The sequence below is a fragment of the Brachypodium distachyon genome, chromosome 3 (assembly GCF_000005505.3).
Source record: "Brachypodium distachyon strain Bd21 chromosome 3, Brachypodium_distachyon_v3.0, whole genome shotgun sequence".
Lineage (NCBI taxonomy): Eukaryota > Viridiplantae > Streptophyta > Magnoliopsida > Poales > Poaceae > Brachypodium > Brachypodium distachyon.
This window is the reverse complement of record NC_016133.3, coordinates 22,338,510-22,358,878: the sequence shown is the minus strand read 5'-3', so window position 1 is coordinate 22,358,878 and position 20,369 is coordinate 22,338,510. Positions and strand designations below refer to the sequence as shown.

Sequence of the window (20,369 nt, the reverse complement as noted above, 5' to 3'; positions counted from 1 at the left end):
CCATACGACACGGAGCAAGGTCCGGCTAGGAAACGCTCCTCAAGCAAATCATTGTCTCCCGAATCTCGATGGCCTGAGCAAGCAAAAGCGAAACCACCTCGGGACGATGATCCGAAGGAGGGCGAGCACGAGAAGCGAGCATCGGGTCGTCCCTCGTTGCAGCCAACTCCACCTTCAGGGAAGCAGCCTCCGCTCGAGCGTGCTCCCTATCAAGGTTGTCCACCACCAAGTGCTCCTCGACTCGACGAGTCTTCGCAAGCTCGTCCGCCTGGCGCTCCTCAGCAAGCCGAGCCCTGGTCTCCATGGCCGCGAGCTCCGCCGAAACGCGGGAAAGCTCGGCCTCCACGGCCTCGCGTCACACCCTCTCCGAAGCCAGCTCGCTCAAGGCAAGGGTAGACTTGGACATCTCCACGTCCAAAGCGGCAGAAAGCGCCTCCACCTGAGTCTTGAGGGCAGGAAGGGCGCCCACGGCCTCGACCAAACCCCTCACCTACAAATAAAACGGAGTTAGCCCAAAAGACAAACCGGAGGACCGAGGGAGACATGTCACGGACGCTCACCAGCTCCAGTGTCACGAGAGGGTCTCTCACCCCATCCTCGGTCGACGGAAGCTCTCCACCCCTCGCTTGAGTCGGGGGCTCGCCCTCGGGAACCTCGGGAGCCGCGACCCTCGCACCTGAAAGCAAACCAAGGAAACCATGTCAGAATCTTCAAAGAAGATCGACACCGCCAAAGAGAAAGGCACTCACCCGAGGTAGGAGCATCCTCCTCAGGACGCTCGCGACCGATGGAGAACACCGGGACGCCCCCACCGCTGGCTCCGGTCGACAACTCCATCACCGAGTCGCTCCGCAGCCGAAGAAGCCTTGTCTCGCGAGTGAAAGCCTCAACCCCGTGGCTCGAAGGAGGAAGCACGTGCTCAAGTCCGATCTTCCCCTTCATGTGCAGGTCCAAGGTCACCCTCAAAGGGGACCTCGACTCACCCACGACGGGATCCGCCAAATCTGCCGGGGCATAGTCGTAAGAAGGAGAAGGAGTTGAGGGAGCCTTCCTCTTGCATCCACTCAACGGACGAGGTATCTTCGGGACTGGCGCAAGAGGCACCGCCAGGCCCAGCACCACCATCCCCGTCTTCACCTTCCCGCAGGTGTCCCGCAACTTGGACCCTACCGCCAGCATCGACGGTGTCGCCAAGCGGGAGTAGCGATCGCCCACTCGAAGGAGGCACCCGTACTTCGGATCATGTCGCATCAGCACCATCTTCCCGAAGCACTTCGCGATGATGTTATGACATCCCCCGCCGCTGATCTTGGTCTCATAGCCACGGTGCTCCGGCCCGCCGTACGGACCTATCAGTTGCGCGGCCCACAGCGCCGCCCTCTCCTCGAAAAGCGTCATTGAAAAAAGACAAGCCAAAGTCGTTAAGTACCACCGCAAGGAAAAAACAACCAAGGCCCGAAAGGAAAAAGGAAGCGGTACTCACGTGTGGTGACGGCATGCGGAGGACGGAAAGCCCGAGGAATCCCAAGCTCGGAGCTTGGACGGCTGCTCATCATGAAACGCCCCGCCATCACCATCTCCTCCATGAGGTCACGGAAGCTCCTCTCGGCGGACACCTCCTTCATCTTGGTCACCTTCCAAAGGTCGGTCGACTGAAGCTCACCTGGGTGAGGCACCTCCTTGAGGCCCCCAGCCCCCGAGTGTCGAGGAAGATTGCTTGAGTGTCGAAGACGCGTCTTCGAAGCCTGAAGGAAAAACCACTGGGACTCCCACTTGTCAAACAACTTTACCGTGCTCCTCCCCGGCATGAGCAGGAAGTCGTCTCCAAAGCCGGAACGAAGCCTCAGGTTCACCGAACCGAAGGCGCTCAGGGTAAAGCCGTCAGGAGTGAGCTACTCCCTCACCTCCACGGTGAAGTAGAACAGCAGCAGCTTCATCGAGGCTCCTCGTGAAGCGCCGTCTCGCACAGCCAGTGAAACACGTTCACCTTCACAATCGCCGAAGGGTGCAGCTGGGCTAACTCGATGCCGTACGTCTCCAATAACTCCATCAGGAAGGGTGGACGGGCACACACAAGCCGACATGGAACCAGGCCGAAAACACCAAGATGCACCCTGGACGCCGCTTGTGGTCGAGCTTGAACTCCTCCCCGTCGGGCAAAACACCGTCCCCCTTGGGGAAGTATCCCGCCTCCTCCAGCTGGACAAGGTCCTCGGGGCTTGTCGAAGACCGGAGAAGGTAGTCGTGAGCCCAATCATCCTCCATCGGAGCCATCGGGACCACCGGAGGATCCCCACGCGAGCGAAAGGCGACTTTCTTCTTCCTCGACGGTCGGTTCGCCGCACGCTCCACCGCGGAGCCCTTGGACGGCCCCCTTTCGGTCGCAGGCTCGGTGTCGGGACTCGCCATCTCACCTATGCAAACAAGGAATCAACAATGGTTAGTAGGCCCCGCGAACGGGAAATCACAAAGAGACTAGCTAGCAAAAAAAAAGGAAGAGAGGCCAAGCCTCCCAGGCCTCAGGCCTCGGCCTGCCCGCGTGCAAGGAAAAAAAGGAAAGGGGAGCCCGAGCTCCACGGGCCTCCCGCCCACCAGTTCCTCGGCCCGCCCGCGCGCAAAGAGAAAAAAAGGAGAAAACTATCGCCACGCCCTCCAAGTGTTCGGCATAATGCCGCACGCCGCTCGTGCACCCGCGCGTTGCGCTGGGCCCGTCTACGTCCTGCCGCGCGAGACTTGCCTGCCCGCGCCCGCGCCACTCCACGCGCTCCCGTGTGCCGTGCCCGCGCCGCGTCGGGCCTGCCCCCGCCGAGTGCACGCCCCGCGAACGTGCAGCTCGCGCCCCCTCCGTGCCGGCCAACACCCAGCTCGCCCCCGTGCACGCCGCCCGCGCCCCGGCGAACGCGAAGCGCGCGCCCGCGCGCCTGCTCCGTGCCGGCCAAATCCAAGCTCGCCCCCGTGCGTACCCCGCGTGCCCCCCGACGAATGCGACGCCCGTGCCCGCGCGCCCGCTCTGTGCCGACCAACTCCAAGCTCGCCCTTATGCACGTCGCCCGCGTCCTAACCATGCCCGCCGTGCCAGGCACCCTGAAGCTCCGTCACTCGAAGGCAGCCGCGGCTCGTACCAAAGGTGCTCGACGAAATAACTAGCGAGGTCAGCCACACCCGAGAGCTCAATGCTCGACCCTAGGAGAGCTGGCCATACCTTCACAAGAGCACAAAGGACGCGGTCGCCGGCGAAGATCCCCCGGGATAACCTGCAAGCACCGGCGGCACCTTGGTCCCCGTAACCTCGCAACGACGCCAAGCCCCCACCTTGGCTCGATCACGCGGAGAAAAGGATTCGGCCGGACGGAGACAATGCTCAGCTCCGTGACGCCTTCAGAAGAAGCTACCACCCCTGCAGGGCACCCTAGAACACCAAGTCCCGAAGAAATTTTGGGCGCCGCCGAACGAGGCTTCGGTGCCGAAAGGATCAAACAAAACCGGTGTGGAGCTCCCCCATGAACCCCTGGTTCCATTTTATAGCCAAAAGAAGGCGCCCCGCGCCCGGGGCCCCGCGTCCTCGCCTCGTCGGCGTCATCTCCGGTGACGCCCGACGCCTGCAAAAGGTAGGGGAGGCCGCCTGTTCAGTCCCCATCGTACGAAGGAAGAAGACGGCTAGGGGCCGTCCGATCTAGGGCGTCCTCTCGCCCGTGGCCGTCGAATCCGGTCACTTGATCCCGAACCGGTATCGGGTCCTGTTGGGCCGTGGCCCAACATGGCCCAAGAAATCGGCCTACATAAAAAAAAGGATCGGGAGGCAGCGTGGGCGCCCGCCCATCTCCCGGCCCACCTCGCGCGCCGGCGGCCCAATTGGCCCAAGAGGCCGGCGGGATTCGTTTCTTTTGCAGGAAAGAACAAGATTTTGCGAAAATTGTTAATAAGACCCCGGAAATTTCGGGGAGACCCTCCGGGTCCCTGATTTTTGCAAAATAGTCCTTCGGGACACCGGTTTTCTCGTAGAGAGACCCCCTAGGGTCCCGGTTTTTTTGCTAAAATACCCCCCGAAGTCTGATTTCTCGCGAAGAAGACCACCTAAGGCATGGAATTACCCAAAAACGTCACCACAGCTCCTTTTTTTAGGAAAGCCACCTAAATATCTCTTCCTCTCGCGAAAGGAAAATCTCAGAAGTCTCGCATCGAAGATTGACCCGAAGGCATTCTCAATGCCTCCAGCTCAAGGGGGCTAATGTTGTAGTAAAATAAAACTGCTATATGGGCCGGGCCGTAAATCCTACGTGGCGACGACTGGGTCAACATTTCCCAAACACTAGTCAAGACGCCCACGTGGCACGGTTAATCCTACGTGGCAAAGGAAGACAAGTCAACAAGTCAAACCTCTAATGCCATGGTCAAAGGGTCAAATGAGTTAGAGTAGGGGGCAAGAAAGGTGTGAGGAGGGGGCCCTTAGTCCACGATGAACCATGGACCAAGCCCCACTTTTCCCACATGGTGCACACAAAAGCTATGGGTCAAGAAGCTACTTTTACCATTTTGCCCCCACTTTTCTCTCTCCCCAAGGTAGCCATGGCCTTTTGTTATGGACCCCTAGGCTATAAATACCCCCCCATGGGGGCATGTACCATTCACTTTCACTTGAATAAACTCAAGGGGAGAGGGCTAGAGAGCCTCTTTGAGAGGAGCTCTAGTTTCGGGATCTCGGGAAGCCTCGTTCGGCCCGAGCCCGAAGGAGAGGGAATCGGGTTAGAGTCTTAAGGGTATCTCGACCTCGCTACTTGGAAAGCCCCGTTCGGCCCAAGTATGAGGCGGACCCTTTTGACCTCTCGCTAAGTGATTCGGGGAGTCTCGATTGACCCGAACGCTTTGGCTAACGACTCCCTCGAAGCCTCTCCTAACATAGGACTAAGTCGCACCCGCAGGGTCGACCGAACCTATTCAAAAAACATCGACGTATCAACTTGTCCAAGTGTACGACGACCTTCGCTATAAGGCCGGCGTACACGCCCTACTTTTATACTCGTACTTGTGCCATTGAGCTTTGGCACCCCTTACTCTAATTGTTGTCGAGAACAACAACAGTGGCACCGACCGTGGAGAACCCTCGCCGCAATTGAAGATTTAATGGCCCCGAGGAAGCCTATAGTTAATAAATTTACGCTTTGATGGTCTTGTGCTGGTTCCACCAATGCCCCGTGTTGAAGACAAGCACGTCGACGCTGGCCCAGCGGTCGGCGTGCCGCGGGAGCGCATCCAGCCGGATCGCTCCCCTAGCCGCAGCGCCGTTGATCTCGCTCGCTGTCAGAGCGAAGCGGTCGATCACGACGAGCATGGGCGCCCGGTAGTACTCGACGGAGAGGTTGTAGTCCACGAAGAACATGGAGAGGTAGCCCTTGTACCTGCTGGTGGGTTTCTCAGACCGCTCATATATCCTCGAGTCATCGCCAGCCGGCACGGCGCTGGCCAGCATGCACACCATGGACTCACACTGGTTACGGCCGACGGAGTCGCCCGCAAACACGATCCGGCCGTCTCGGCTCCTCTCCAGCATCTCACTCGCATTAAACCTGCAATCGGAATCAAAACATTCCTAATTCAGACTTCAGGCAACTGGATCGATATATGTACTTAATTGAAGATGTGTTACTTGAGCTAGATGTGCAATGGGTACCTACTTAGGGAGGGTGCATCCGCGAGGATGCCTGCGCCAGTGCCGGAAGGAGGAGTCGGCCCGGCCATTGCGCGTGCACTGGAAGCCGGGGTCGAGGAACGGGCAGCCCTCGTTGTAGACCGTCGTGGGGTCGGCGTCCCTCACCCATGCCCCGTTGGAGTAGTCGCAGCCACCATCGATGGCTTCGGGATGGACTTTGGTGGTGCTGCCGTCGATCAGGCGAGGCCGAGGCCGGAAGAAGGACCGTGCCGACGCCGGTGCGTGCGGCAGGAGCGTGATGATGGAGAGTGCGAGGAGGAGGACGAGCAAAACAGAGGAGACAGCCGCGTGTCCGGTGTGCATGGGTCTCTCCCTCTATGCAAATTGATTGGTTGAGAGGGAAACAAGCAAAGCCTAGTGAGGATTGATTGGTTACCTAAGAGGGAGAGAGATTTGTGGAATTGTGGGTACGTACAGAATGCTCTCGCCGTCTCGCATAAAAAAGAAGGCATATGCAACACCGTTCGACCTACCGATCAATCTGTATAAAAATAAGTGTACTTCTAGGTTTAGGTTTGGTTAGAAGTCAAACTTTTTTTATATTTGACCAACTTTGTTGAAAAGAGTTGTAACACACATATGACATTAAAATCGATACATTAGGAAACTACATTTCAAAACTGATCCAATGATACTAATTCAGTGTCATAAATGTTTTTACGTTTTTCAATAAAATTATCAAAGTTTACTATCTTAGAAAAAAAAATCTAAAAGTACACTTATTTGTGGACGGAGTGAGTAAGGATCTGGATGCGAGTCCTTTCGACCTAAGGACAAGGCTGGTCAGCAGAGGCTTCTATAACATGCCACCTGAAGGCCACGCTGCCTCCTTCAACTACCGACATGGTGTGAACTAGCCATGTGTGGAAAGCAGATCAATCTGAGTTAGGGATTCGAGATCTATTATGTTCCTGGTGCATGTTCTCCCTGAACTCGACGGCCGCAGCTATGCTTGGTGACAAGTCGAGCGGAGTGCATAACAGCACTGACGGATACGACGAGCACGAGCATGCACTACAACAAATGTGTTGATTTATGACCTTTTCTTAGTGACAGTTGCTGAAATGGTCATTAATTTATGACTATTCCGCATCAAATAGTCATAGACTGTTCGGAAGACCCCATATTCTAAATATTTATGACCATTTGCTTTAAAAAGGTCATAATTTATCACACAAAATGGTCATAAAACAACAACACGGTTTACGATGTTATTTCTAATTGATTGTGACCAATTTAAACCGTCATAACCTCATAAACTATGATGCATTAGTATGACTGGACAGCCAACTCAGCAATTTCGTCCACTTGTCGCGTCTGTGTCAATCCACGCTTATTTGTCCAGCCTAGTGTTCCAATGACACGTGGGACCCATGGTCAAGAACCAACTATTGACATGTAGAGAAAAATTTGCCGGCGGCAGAACTCGAACGCAACACCTAAATTGCATATCTCTACGACCGAGCCATTAGACCAACTAAATGTTAGTGTCTTGTGCTACCGCGGGTACATTTTATCTTTACTTTGTCAGAACTACAGATGGGCTGGTTTAGCAATCCGCCAAGTTGGGCTGCCCTCCAGCCCGTTCGGGGTGGCAGCACCTAGCTATATAAGCATCGTCCTAACCCTAAGCTCACACCCTCTCATCTTCAGCCTCCTCTCCCTGCCGCCATCTGCCTCCCTCCTCCATTCAACCTCACCGTCGTTTCTCCTCCCCGAACGACAACATCACCTCCGACCTCCGTTTCTCCTCCCGACGCTCTCCCTTAACCATCTCATTGTCCACCTGCAACTACGAGACACCCGGTGGCGGAGGCGAGATTGTACTGCCGTCCATGGCCTCGTTGCCGCCGGATCCGGCCTCCCCTTACCTCGCTGCCGATCCGGCCATCCCCTGCCTCGCTGCGGCCGGATCCAGCCTCACTGCAGCTCATCGACCTTCCCTCTCCCGTGGATTCATTCCGCTCCCCTAACGACGCGCCGGATCCGTGCCCGCCCCCTCAGACGCAGCGGTACATGAGCTCCAAGGAGCAGCAGGTCGGTCGCCGTTGAGGACCGCCCGTCTGACAGCAGAGCAGAGTATAGGGCTGCAGCTTTTCTCCACTCCCATGTCCTCGGCAGCATCTTCTCTTACCAACAGTATTTCACGGCTATGGTCCTCTGATCCCATCCCATGATTTTCTTGTTTTATCCTAATGAAGTACGTTGCAGGACGGTGTGGATAATGGGTGGTTGGCTGGTTGCTGCAAGGGTGGAACGGCCGAGTATTCATAGTAGAAGGTAACGATACATTAACACATGTCAATGCTTTAATGTTACGAGCTGAAATCTATGGTGAACCAGCTGCTCGGGTTCGGTTTATAGTAAGTTTTCATTCCAAGATGGCTCAGTGTGGTAGAAATAAGTAGTCACACAGTAGTGTCTTGTAATGTTTAGATGCCTAGAGATGTAGAGGAGAATTTATTGATTTTTTTTATTTTGTTTAAATCGTTATAGAAGAATCGTTGTGCCTGAAGCTGCTCAGTGTATGGTAGAAATAAGTAGCCAAGCAATTTTACAGATTACCTGTATTGATTTCTGATGCGTTAAAAGCTGTGTAACTTAACTATCTTTTTTATTGTCAAATTGTTATAGAAGAATCCTTATGCCTGAAGCATTTAACAGATGCTTGATCGATATGTGTTAAAAGTTGTACTGGCTACAATTTCAATTTGTGCGCTGGACTCTTGAATAACATGTGCATTCAATAATTTGTTGTTTTCTAGTGTGTTTTATCCTAGCATAGGTGTCTGGTTCTTTAGCAATCGTTGTTTTGAATTCCATCGGTCTTCTTTGTGTATCTTGAGAATCTTAGTTTATGCTCTCAGGAAACATTTCGCACTAACTCACCATCATCCTCTGTACTCCGCATACTCCTGGGTGTACGCACCACCATCTGTTATTCTTATATTAGTTCTTATTTAATTCCATTTTGAAGTGAATATTAGAAATACTCTGCTGTTGGAGATACAAGGCAGAATTTTGAAAACTACATTAATGTTGGATAGCATTGTCATTATGTCATTATATTGTCTTTAGCAGGCAGATAAATTTACTTGAGTTGTCATAATAGAATATCATTATTTGCATCCAATGAACTATTAGAAAGATGTGAGTTCTAATTCTACATGATAAGTTCGATATAACATACTGTATAAGCACACATAATATTATGTACATGAGGGCTTGATTGTTTTTTTTTTGTCATTTTTGTTTGTCTGCCTTTCAATTATTATTTCATGTAAGTATACATGAGATTTTGTTTACATGCACACTTAGTCCACCTGAGCTTCATGCTTCATAAATTTATACAACTAACTCTAATGCCAACATCATGCAGGAGGAATGTTGTACATGCGAGGGCGCCAAAATGCTTTGTTGTGATCGAGCATTAAGAAGCGCACCGTCAATCTTAGGCAGCCATCCTTGCAAGACTTGCTACCAAGATATGCTAATAATATATACTCCCTCCATTTCACAAAGAATGACGTCCACATTTTTCGAGGTCGAACTTTGACCAACGATTAGACCAATTGTATGTAGATTATATGTAACAAATTTTATATCGTTGGAAAGGTTTTTAAAATGCGAATCTAATGATATAATTTTTGTAACACATAAGCCTCAAATCATTAGTCTAATTGTTGGTCAAAGCAAAATTTTGAAATGTGTGCGTGCCATTCTTTGTGAAATGGAGGGAGTATTAGCTAAGGCCATTCGAATTCTATGTCTGATGTACTTTTTCTCTGTGTACTTTGAGTGATGGGCTGAATCAACTGGATGTACATATTGGTTGAATGCATGTATTGGGCTAAAAGCTGGACCGAGAGAGGCCCAAACATTATAGTACTGGGCTGTTGTTTTTTCTGGAAGAATCAAGAATTTTAATACGTTTAATAACAAACAAAGTTTATTCGACCGTAAAAAGGCCGTGTCCCAATTAATATTTGACCGGAATTGGAAAACAAAATGGCCGAAATCCAAAATTATGAAAAGATTTAGAGAAATAGATTTCTCGATTGTAAAAAGGCCGTGGCCCAAATGAAGTGTTATGCTACGACCATTAACACGATATGTATGGACTAGACTGATTTCATATTATGACCATTTGATATCGTCACAAAGTTTGCCACGTCACACTTCCAAGTAGGATCTGACGTGTCCAGGCCGGGTTGTTAGTGACGAAATAAATTCGTCAAAAAATGTAGGATCTGACGTGTCCAGGCCGGGTTGTTAGTGACGAAATAAATTCGTCATAAATTTTTTGACGATCCAATTTGGTCATAACCGTTTATGACCATTTAAACAAAAAGGTCATAAAGTGTCGTTAGTGACGGTCGCTTTTTGACGATTTGATTTTGGTCATACGAAGGTCATAAATGAAAACTAGTGACGATTTAGTGACGAAAATTGGGGTTCATAAATCAACGAATTTCTTGTAGTGATGGGTTACCACGGAGGCATGAGCCAAATCTGAGGAATGACTGGCCAGCTTCTAATGGACAATGATTTCCTCGATGATATGCCTCATTGGCAGTAGGAACACAAACACGGGGTACAAGCGTCGTGATGAAAGACCATAAACGCAAACAGCAAAGAGGAAGCGTATGCAGATCGAGCAATCGGCGATGGCATGTAGAGTTCCAAGGTGGTCAACCCAAGTTCAAAGATGACCCATCGGTTAAAACGAAGGCCAAGCCAGCGAAAAGGTAAAGTCGCTAAGGATAAAGATTAGGTCCCCATCAACCAACGAACCCGTTGACTATTGGGAATAGGTTTTTCCTTTTGATCTCTTTCAACTCACGTGTCAACGTGTTCGCACCTCATATGGCGGTTAGAGTATGGTAAGGCCATTTCCGTGGCGACTCCATTTGTCATCAACCTTCGTCCTTGGCTCCAGATCCAATCCATGTCCTGGTTATCCCGACCCTTTCCCGATCTCCAGTCTATTCCTTGACTCCTGATCCGACTCTCATGGGTTGTGGTCTTGGATCTCGCACTTGTTCCAACCACATCCACTGTAAGCCTTTTGCGTGCGCTAGGTCGCGTGATTGTAACCCACTTTTTAAACATAGACCGATCTCATTCTCGTGATCAATAGTGATATTGGCCATGGACATGGTAGATGACATATATGATGAAGAAGCTTGATTTGTCGGAAACGAAGAGGAAGGGTTTGATGATTCACTGGAAGGAGGGCTCCACTGCGAGAGAGATCGAACCGAAGGCGGTGGGGGAGCTCTTGTTGGAGAAGCCAACATTCGCTTCGGGGTTGGCACAATCTTGGGGCAAGGTGTGGTGCCTGCGGAATCGACTGCAAAGACCTAGGTGCAGAATATGTTCTTGTTCACTTTTCACCAAACAACAGGGAATAGACATGCCATGGAAGATGGTCCATGGAACTTTGGTAATGATCTTATAGTTATGGAGAATTTTGTGGAGAATAAGACCATCGATGAGTATGAGTTCTTGTATGTACCAATCTGGATCCGTGTTGCCATGTTCCGTTGAGTCTGATGAATAGATCAGTTGGAGAGATGATTGGAGACAAAGTTGGTGAGACCTTGGAAGTGGACATCGGGGAGGATGACACATGGCCATTGGGCGAATTCTTCAAATCTTGCCGTGTCAACCTAGTTAATTGAATGCCCGCATTCCGATAAAACAAACTATTGGGAATACCACAACAGGGCTTCCACGATCAGGTCAATTGCCGTGAGCTCATATAACTAATCACGGGGGAACAATAGAAGGAAAGTGCCAAGGCTCCTGAGGCGGATCACCAAGATAAGGACACTGCCCCACAACAAGTTGGTTCAAGTCAACCACATGTTAGTAGGATGGCTCGACGATTTATGACTTAAAGAGGAAGGCGAAGAGCATAACGCGGGGCTCCTATCAGTAAGCTTGCGACCCACACCTTTGCGATTAAAGTCTCATATGTTCCCATCATCTTTGATGAAAAATGACCTTTTAAAATGTCTATTCTTTTGTTTCATGGTTTTTTTACCAAGTTTTGTTAAGTTTATGGACTAAATCTATAATCTCTATAAAGTTCATACCCACTAAGCGTAGTTAATGTTTGAAAGCTCAAACCACATGCAACCACGTCATCAAGAATATCTGGTTCGTTGGATCCCATTCTTAAGGCTATGATTTAGTTTCCTTGCATAACGATGCTTTTTCCTGATGCTTATTAGCCTGGCCCAATTAGTAATGCTCCTATCATAACTCCACGACCCAAGCCGACCTAAGGAGCAAGGCGAGGAGCCCACAAAGGCGAAACGCTTGGTGTACAAAACAACTAAACGCACGGGGTTCAAAACAACGAAACGCTCGGCCGCACGACAAAAATAAAGCACTTCGTAACTCCCTCAGCCCCAGGGAAAAAGCTAGGCGTCCGGGTCGTCTCTCGAAGGCTCCTTCGCTGCCACCGCGAACCGTCAGATGTCTTCCCATCTTCCATGTAGCTGTCGTTTTTATTCCTTCTCTAATATCCAATCGCACAGTTAACTGTCTGCATCACCCGCGACAGAATGCGAAGAGGCGCTCCATCGATTTTAATTGCTTCCATCAGCTCGGCTACAACCCGTATATGAGACCCATCCATCACCTTTTCTCATCCAATTGTTGTGGTTGCCTGCGCCTCCTGATGTTTGCTGTAGTGACGAAATTCCCCGCACTTCGTTTGAGCACTTCATATGTATTTAGCTCATCCATCCTGACCTTATCTCTTTTGTATAAACAGATTTGTGTTTTCTCTTCCATCCATGATATTGTGACTCCTAATACTATTCTTTCTCACTCCAAATCAGTATGTTCCTAATGTAATAAGATGTTGTATAACATTTATTTTGCTTCATCACGTTTCCATTTTTTCACGCATCATCAAATGAATTGTCCTTCTTTTATATCTGCGGCAACGCACGAGGAAGCCACTAGTTTCTTTTAATTGCCGCCCAATGGGTTTTTCCTTGTTTTTGATCTTTTATTTATAGAAACTTAACATAGAAGAAAAACACCTAGAAAATAGAGGGAACTTTTGGAAGAAACTGAAGGCGTCGAAGTGAATCGTGAGGGGGGGCATCAGGGACCCACACGGAATGTGGGCGTGCCGTACAGGTGGGTTGCGCGGAGGGTGCGCATGGATCCCAGAAGTGCTCTTGGTGTGAAAAATCTTGTTGGGAAGCAAAGTACACCTGACAATCAGGACAAAAAAAAAGTGGCGGCCATGTTAATCTGAATTTTTGTTATTTAACTTGGTCGGCTAGAAATAAATGGAGCTATGATTCTAAAGTTACAAACAAAATGATACTGTTTTTTGTTGAAAATTTTGGTGTTATCACTTGCAGCTGAGGAAAGATTTTGCTGCCAACTACTTTTGAAACATATCTCCTGTGGACTTATAAACTAATTGTTCCTTGTTTGCCACTAGAAGCAAGAATATATTTTTATCCTCTCAATGGATGGCTTTGGATTGTCTGTCTTATATATTGCCAAAAAGTTGAGGTTTATGAATAGCATACAAGCAAAATGGATTCGTTTAACATGAGCAAACCAGCCCAGTAGTAAATATTTTTTTTTAATTGCAATAAGATCACGGTGCACAAGAGATCTAAAGAAGAACGCAACCGAACGCCTCTGAAATTTGACATTTTCTACCGAACTTTGATCTTCAAATTCTGGTACAGTATAACCAAACCACAACGCCATTTTCCCGTGGCAATATAAGAATGCATACAAACCGAGATCCATACCGACCCTGAATAAACTAGAGCACTCAAAGGTTCTTTCGAAAATGGATACGGTGTCACCACCCTGGCCCCAGTCATCCATCATCATTAATTAGATTAGCGCAACGAAACCAAACGTGACTACTCCCTCGCTCCTACCCTCGACGGGGCGACGAGCCGACGACCCTCACACAAACCATTCTTCTCATTTCCTCCAGCACTCGCAAATCTCGTTTTAAACCGCCTGCAGGTGGGTCCCAAATTAGAATACCACATGCTGCAGCCTTTGACCGCCCTGTCGACAGTAGTAGTCGCTGGGAGCCTGGGCCCGCCGCTCAGTCGGCGTAGAAGTAAAGCCAGGCATGGGAAAGATTAATTAAGAAACGCACCGGCCCGAAAACTGTGGCCGTACGCGTCGCCAACGGTCACATTACACCACAACACACACGCACGGACATGCGGGCCCTCGGCCACATGACGTGGACCAGTCAGGTCACCGCTTTGCTTCCTCCTGGTTTAGATGCGCCTTTCAGGATCGCGTCTTTTCCGCCCGCAGAAAGCTTTTTACTGGAGTAGTCTTTTTTTTGTTTCTCAACCCGTTGTTTTGTTTTGTTTTTTTATAGCCTTTTTCTTTTGTTTTTGATGGGACTTTTATAGCCTTTTTCGAGCTGTATAAAACTGATGAAGGGGATTCGCCGACGCCGAGGCCAGCAAAGCATCGTATTATTCGGTTCATTCATCCCTCTCCTCTCCTTTCCGACTCCTCGCAGCCGCCAAATCGCAAGGGCAGCAGCAAGCAGCGCCACGAGGCCACGCGACCACCGCCTCCTCCTCTCCCTCGTCGTCGCCTCCGGCCGATTCCCTCAGCTCCCCCTGCCATCGCAATGGTGAGGAATCAGATTACTCTTTGTTGGTTGGGAGGTCGACTTCTGGTCGGTGAGTTGAGTTGCTGAGATCGGTGTGGGTTGCTGCAGACGAAGAAGCAGCGTCGGGAGGCCAGCGCGAGGCGGCAGCAGCAGCAGGGCCGGCAACGGAGGCGGCCGCCGGCTCTGCTGCAGGCGCGCGATGAGCGCTCCGTCTCCTGCACCACGTTCAACATCCTGGCGCCGATCTACAAGCGCATGGACTCTGAGGTGACTTGGATCTTGCTTTTTTTTTTTTTTTGCCTTTCTCCCTTTCCCTTGGAATCCACTCGATTATCATGCTTTGCTTGGATCGCTGGAGTGACGTCGCCGTTGCATTGGGCGCAGAATTGCAGGGAGAGCCAGAACAGGGCCAACTGGTTTAGCAGGAATGAGAAGATCATCGACCGCCTCCTCGCCGATCGCTCCTCCATCATCTGCCTTCAGGTCGGGAGAATTTAGTGACTAATTTAGTGACTATTCAATTCCCTTGGTTCATGGATGTTTGCGGAATGAATACGCAAGGATGCGATTGACTCGTGGTCTTGGTATTGTCTCTCAGGAGGTGTGGCTGGGGAACGATGAGCTGGTGAACATGTACGAGAAGCGGCTTGGTGAGGCGAATTATATGATGTTCAAGCTTGCCCGCACAAACAATCGTGGTGACGGTGAGCCCTCCGTTCCTCATTTCAGCTCTGGCAAGATGACGACAAAATATCTTGTGGTGTGGGTTGCGTTGGAAAATGTGTGTTGTTCTTGTTCTGCCTGCCACCGTCCATTTTGCGTGCTCCGTCAAAATGGTATTTTGTTCTGAGATGGATATATACTATTGTCTCTCCAGCTTTTAGTGCCATAGGAAATGCAGAGCATCGCTAAAAAAGGTTGATGTTCTGTGTGAACAATTGGAACTCCAACTTGGCCATTGTGCCTGTCCTTTTCGGTTAATGTCATCATAATTCAAAGTGCATCAACGTTGTTAATCTCTCGTGTCGGATGTCTCTGATGTTGATGTCTTAGATGATTATCCTTGTATTGTAATGTTTTTAATATATTTAAAAAGGGCATGTCAATAGCCAGGGGTGGCCGTTGTTCTTAAATGTGGTGGACAAGCACATAGGCAAATTTGAATTGGTAACATTGTTATGAACACTGCTAGGACCTCTCTGCAAATTTCCTCTGAAATAGCATCTTTCCTGCCCAGGTCTTCTGACTGCTGTACATAGAAACTACTTCCGAGTCTTAAACCACCGGGAGCTGCTTTTTAATGATTTTGGAGATCGAGTTGCTCAGCTGTTGCACGTTGAGTCAGCCATGCCCTTCTGGCAGAATCGAAGCAGCAGCTGTGTCCAGCAGCAGAGTCTCATCGTGAACACCCATTTGGTTTTCCCTCATGATCACAGCCTTTCAATAGTTCGGCTGAAGCAGGTATGATTGATATACTGTTCTGCAAATGAGCATTCGTCTCACATTATTTCTGTAGTTTTTGTAACAGTTCAATGCTGTGTGAATGTCAGGTATATAAGATCCTTCAGTACATAGAAGCTTACCAGGAAGAGCATAAACTTGGTCCAATGCCAATTATCCTATGTGGGTGAGTGTACGCAAGCTAATATATAAATTGTTGTTCTAATGTTACAGTAAATGTATATTAACATATGATGACATTTGTATTACAGTGATTGGAATGGAAGTAAACGTGGCCAAGTTTACAAATTCCTTCGTTCGCAAGGTTTTGTTTCCTCATATGACACTGCTCATCAGTATAGTGACAGCGAAGAAGATGCACACAAGGTAATGGAAATATTCTCTTTTACTACTAAACTTGATAACCCAGCAACACCTATTATGTATTGATGATTCAATTATGTTCTAATTGTTTTCCACCTTTTTACCCCCTTGAGTATAGTGGGTGAGTCATCGAAATCATAGAGGGAACATCTGTGGAGTTGATTTTATATGGCTTCTAAACCCAGATAAGTGCAGGAAGCCCCTGAAAATTAGCTGGAATGAAGCTGTCTTTGGCATTATCAAGGTACGCAACATGATCTACACTGTGTCATTAATAAAAAATACATGTTCTTGCTAATATAAACTGACAGTTGACCTTGAAGAACATGCTAAACTATTAAGAATTATATAGTTCCTTGGGCCCTTAATTAACAGTCATCACGATCTAAGCAAGTCTATTTTTTTTCTTCTCAGTATCTTCTTCTCCAAGCTGCATCTCTTTCAGAGACAAATGCATTTGCACTTCTCAAGGCTGACACCCCTGATGATCATATCACATATTCAAGCTTCTGCCAGGCACTTTGTCAGGTATTGACAACTCAGGATGCTTGCTATGTAAAATGCTTGTTACAGACAACCCCGGTGCTGATGTTACAGTAAATGCAGTTAGGAATGGTCCATCCTGATCGCGTAAATTCTGAAGAACTGGAAGATCTGTGGAATGAAGCTGACCGAGACAGGGATGGTGTTGTTGACTACACAGAATTTCAGGTAATTGCACCTGTAATAATTTCCTTCTGATGCATGTTATACTAAAATATCATCTTGTTTTCAAAAAATAAATAAATACGGAGGTCAACAAAATGTTTAGAATATAGAAAATTCTAATGGGCCAGTTGCTAACTCCTAGGAGATGCCATGTGAGGTTGAACAGAAAATTGAAGTTTTATAATGGCAGATGGGTCTTAAAAGATTAAGGTCAGATACAGCAGTAGATGCAAACTCATCTATGGTGTACAGGATGGATCAAAATGTTAATGAAAATTGACCTCACAATGGAGGAAGTTCTAGCAGAGTCAGCAAGAAATTGTGCATCCACTTTATCTGGACTTTGTTTTACAGCCAGTCCGCTCTTTATCATACGACCTTCGAAGTTAATGTTTCTTATATTTACCTTTGAGATTTCAGTGACACAAAAAGCATGGTAACTTTAGTTCATGATCACCTCAAAATACCTCGAACTTTCCAATATAAAACACTTACATAGTTAGCTAGAAAGTGTAGATCTTTCACCCAGAAACTCACAATTGACAGTATTTCTTAAATTCCTGAAGCGGTGTATCTGGAGCCCTAAATGTTACAGTCAAGAAGAAGAGGATGATACTGAAACCGACGTCACTGACGAAAGCATCGTCACATTTCAGGCGAACGATGAGGCCTTTGGCTTCACTGTGAAGGAAGCTGTTCTCTTCCCCCCAGAAGTAGAGAAGGGCATGTGGCCTGAGAACTACAGCCTCTCAGACCATGCCCCTCTAACCGTGGTTTTCTCCCCTGTAAGAATGCCTTGCTCTCCGCGCACTCCTCGGTCTCCCTAGCTATGAAATGCCAGTATAAAGATAAAAGCCTTGTACAGCCTTTTAGGTATACAGTCAGATATATACACCAGAGTGAGGTTTAGGTACCCAAAGTAGTAACATGGGCCAACTGACTTGGGTTGCTGTTGGCCTACCCGTTGAAGGGGCGTGCTGCTGCCTGTTGCTGAACTGTTATTTTTGTAAGCTTGCCTCCACGTGTTCATAAATGTAAATTTTGCTCTCTTTTCATGCGTGTAAGCTAAATTGAATCACGAAACGCTTGTGAGAGACATTTGACGGACAATCAAAGTCGAATTAGCTTGTTGTGGTTTTTTGAGACAAATCATAGTGCGAGTAATTGTCAACATTGATCTGTTTTGAAACTTTTTCCTCGCTCTATCTTGTTGCAAGCAATTTCTGGACTGATACCCACATGCGAACCCCTGCTGAACTGGGAAGCAATGCAAGCTTTTAGCCTCTCCTCTTTGTAGGACAACAATAATTTGTGTAAGGCGGTTCTGGTTCCTTTCCTTTTGGCTTCGAGGACGGGGTTCTATAAGAAGCTATTCTCTCCCACCTTCTTGAAAAGCCGTATTAAATTATTTGCTAGCTAATGTAATGGGACACGTGCACAATTACAATGGATCGAAAGGATATCATGGGATAAATATATGTGAGATATGTACGCTAACATCCTCACTCAGTCGAATCATCGGGTAATCTGACTTCAGACCTCATTCAGTTTAAACGAATTTCATAGGAAATCCAAAGGATTGATAATTCCATGAGAAAATTCACTATAGATGCATTCGTTTTGTAGAAACAAGCAGAGTGATTCTTTACGAATCCCATTGATTTTCTTGTGTTTTTGGAGGAACGAACATTAGGTCAAATTTTTTTCCATAAAATTGAGACTGGACAATCCCTTAGGATAGCACGTGCCACATTGTCACTATCACATGTTCTTCTCTTTCCTACATGTTTTATTTTCATTAGAGACGAATAAGCACTTAGACTGTCATGATAGTCGAGAATTTGAGAGCGCCAATCCTTGGCTGAAATTTGTCCACATGCCGGGACACACACACATGTCCCAACGCGCGCAACTCGACCCGCGAACCAAGTGAAGGTTGATTTTGATGTGCTTCGTGCACTGGCGCTGCTTCAGATTGTAGGTTATGTAGGCGGCAGCTTTCTGACCACTCACAAATGACGGGTCATTGAACCACTCGTCCGCGATGACCGATCAATTCTGATAGTTGACCACCACTGACGGGCTTCTCTTGGGATCGACGAGTTATCTTACCCTGTTAGAGATGAGCCATGCATGAGGTTGATATGAGCCTTTGAATATAAATAAATTGATGGTTCATGACGATTTAAGTGTATTTTAAAAGACCTCAAAATTGACTGTGCATCGATCAGGTGCCATGGGTGTCCCTCCTTTTTCAGAAAAAGAAGACCTCAGACACACCGGGAGCTTCCTGAACCGCTAATTTTGATATACTTGACTTTGAATCACTGGCTGCGGTCCGATCTGGATTGGACTGAGAAGATGAAGGGTAAGTTACTCGGTGACATGACAGAAGCAAATCGCTCCATGCGGCTCCAAGCAGAAAGCATCGGTCATCTCACATTTTCGGCACCCACCAACCGGAATCCTTCCCCACACTGCATATCTGCCGGGGACAAGATCCAACAGAGTAGCCCTCCGGCTCTGCTCCACTCCGGTTTCCATCGATCTGCGTCTATGTCTCTTCCATCCCAAAGCAGCTAATTTTGTTGTGTTTCAGGCTTTCAGCCGTGCGGAATAATCACCTTTCACCATCAGGCTTCTCAACTTAGCTCTTGCTTCAACCTTCACCAAAGTCTGTTTCTTGATCTTCTCCTGCTAGATAAGCATTCCTGGCGTGAATAAACGCATCATGGCCAGACATGTATTTATTTATGGTGCTCTTATTGGGTGTATCTTTCAGATTTCGGATAAAGTTTCCCCCCTAGAACAACGAGTAGTCAATGACCGATGGACTGCACATATGCCCGTGTCTGAGAAGCAACAGAGACAAGTCACCAGATATACCAACCTACCTACACGGCTGTTGGCAAGACAAACATCATATACCGTACTAAAAGTTCAGGTCTTCACGCTTTCCATATGATCTGAAAGTGGTTCTTTCTACAGCAAACTTTGACTTGCGGAGTCTACCTAATTGCTTGTACAAATACTGAAACATTATGCACAACTTTATGCCGTATGATTACAAGCTGGCACGGAACAAATGACGTACGGTGTGGGAAATGTAATCTTTTCGTACATACGCTGCACGAACATTCATGCTGAATGTTTCATCGCTCTAGCTTAGAAGTTAGAAGAGTATACATTTTTGTGGTTGTTAATCAGCTGTCCTCTTCAGAAACCTCTTTTGTTTTGTTTCTGACTAGTTCGACCTCCTTGTCCCTTGCATGAAAATGTATCATGTATTGCTTCAGTCTTGTAAGGCAAGACGAGAGATTTCTGAAACACATGAAAATGACTTCTGACCAGCTGCTTGGAGCAGCTGTTTGATGCACTCAAATGATGAAGCAAACCATCAACAATGCTCACTGTTACCTACTTCTTTGTACTTATCGCATGTAAAGTTAAACATCGTCGTCCCAAAGAAAAAAAAATCAACAGAAGTTTGAA

At 48.0% G+C, this 20,369-nt stretch overlaps 2 protein-coding genes and 2 long non-coding RNA genes across 5 annotated transcripts; 2 read left to right on the top strand and 2 right to left on the bottom strand.

Moving 5' to 3' along the window:
* Positions 1-5,152: 5,152 nt before the first annotated feature.
* LOC100823492 (protein trichome birefringence-like 8) lies at positions 5,153-6,010 on the bottom strand. Its single transcript, XM_003573797.3, has 2 exons — positions 5,673-6,010; positions 5,153-5,564 (listed from the first exon to the last, which is right to left on the bottom strand). Exons 1-2 carry the CDS (start codon positions 6,008-6,010, stop codon positions 5,153-5,155), a joined length of 750 nt encoding a protein of 249 aa, XP_003573845.1.
* A 1,321-nt stretch (positions 6,011-7,331) lies between these two features.
* Positions 7,332-9,257, top strand: LOC112272024. The gene is made up of 2 exons (XR_002965693.1): positions 7,332-7,987; positions 9,087-9,257. It is a non-coding gene; the product is annotated as an uncharacterized LOC112272024 (long non-coding RNA).
* Positions 9,258-13,383: 4,126 nt separating this feature from the next.
* Positions 13,384-14,025, bottom strand: LOC112271757. Its single transcript, XR_002965099.1, has 2 exons — positions 13,869-14,025; positions 13,384-13,723 (listed from the first exon to the last, which is right to left on the bottom strand). It is a non-coding gene; the product is annotated as an uncharacterized LOC112271757 (long non-coding RNA).
* A 173-nt stretch (positions 14,026-14,198) lies between these two features.
* Positions 14,199-18,026, top strand: LOC100840632 (uncharacterized calcium-binding protein At1g02270). Of its 2 annotated transcripts, none has more exons than XM_010236370.3 (11): positions 14,199-14,366; positions 14,454-14,612; positions 14,730-14,828; positions 14,944-15,049; positions 15,583-15,806; positions 15,896-15,972; positions 16,058-16,172; positions 16,288-16,413; positions 16,584-16,697; positions 16,776-16,880; positions 17,534-18,026. In XM_010236370.3, exons 1-11 carry the CDS (start codon positions 14,364-14,366, stop codon positions 17,702-17,704), a joined length of 1,299 nt encoding a protein of 432 aa, XP_010234672.1. In that variant the 5' UTR covers positions 14,199-14,363; the 3' UTR covers positions 17,705-18,026. The 2 variants fall into 2 exon arrangements, with proteins under 2 accessions (XP_010234672.1, XP_010234671.1); XM_010236369.3 differs by having other exon boundaries at positions 14,200-14,366; positions 17,444-18,026.
* The last annotated feature ends 2,343 nt before the right edge of the window (positions 18,027-20,369 follow it).

What these genes read in the sequence shown, in the direction of transcription:
- LOC100823492 (XM_003573797.3), bottom strand. Translation starts at nt 6,010, where the DNA reads ATGCACACCGGACACGCGGCTGTCTCCTCTGTTTTGCTCGTCCTCCTC. An exon ending in CGCGGATGCACCCTCCCTAA is followed by an intron (nt 5,565 to 5,672) that starts GTAGGTACCCAT and finishes TTCCGATTGCAG; the next exon opens with GTTTAATGCGAGTGAGATGC.
- LOC100840632 (XM_010236369.3), top strand. An exon ending in CACAAACAATCGTGGTGACG is followed by an intron (nt 15,050 to 15,582) that starts GTGAGCCCTCCG and finishes TTTCCTGCCCAG; the next exon opens with GTCTTCTGACTGCTGTACAT. An exon ending in TTGACTACACAGAATTTCAG is followed by an intron (nt 16,881 to 17,443) that starts GTAATTGCACCT and finishes AAATTCCTGAAG; the next exon opens with CGGTGTATCTGGAGCCCTAA.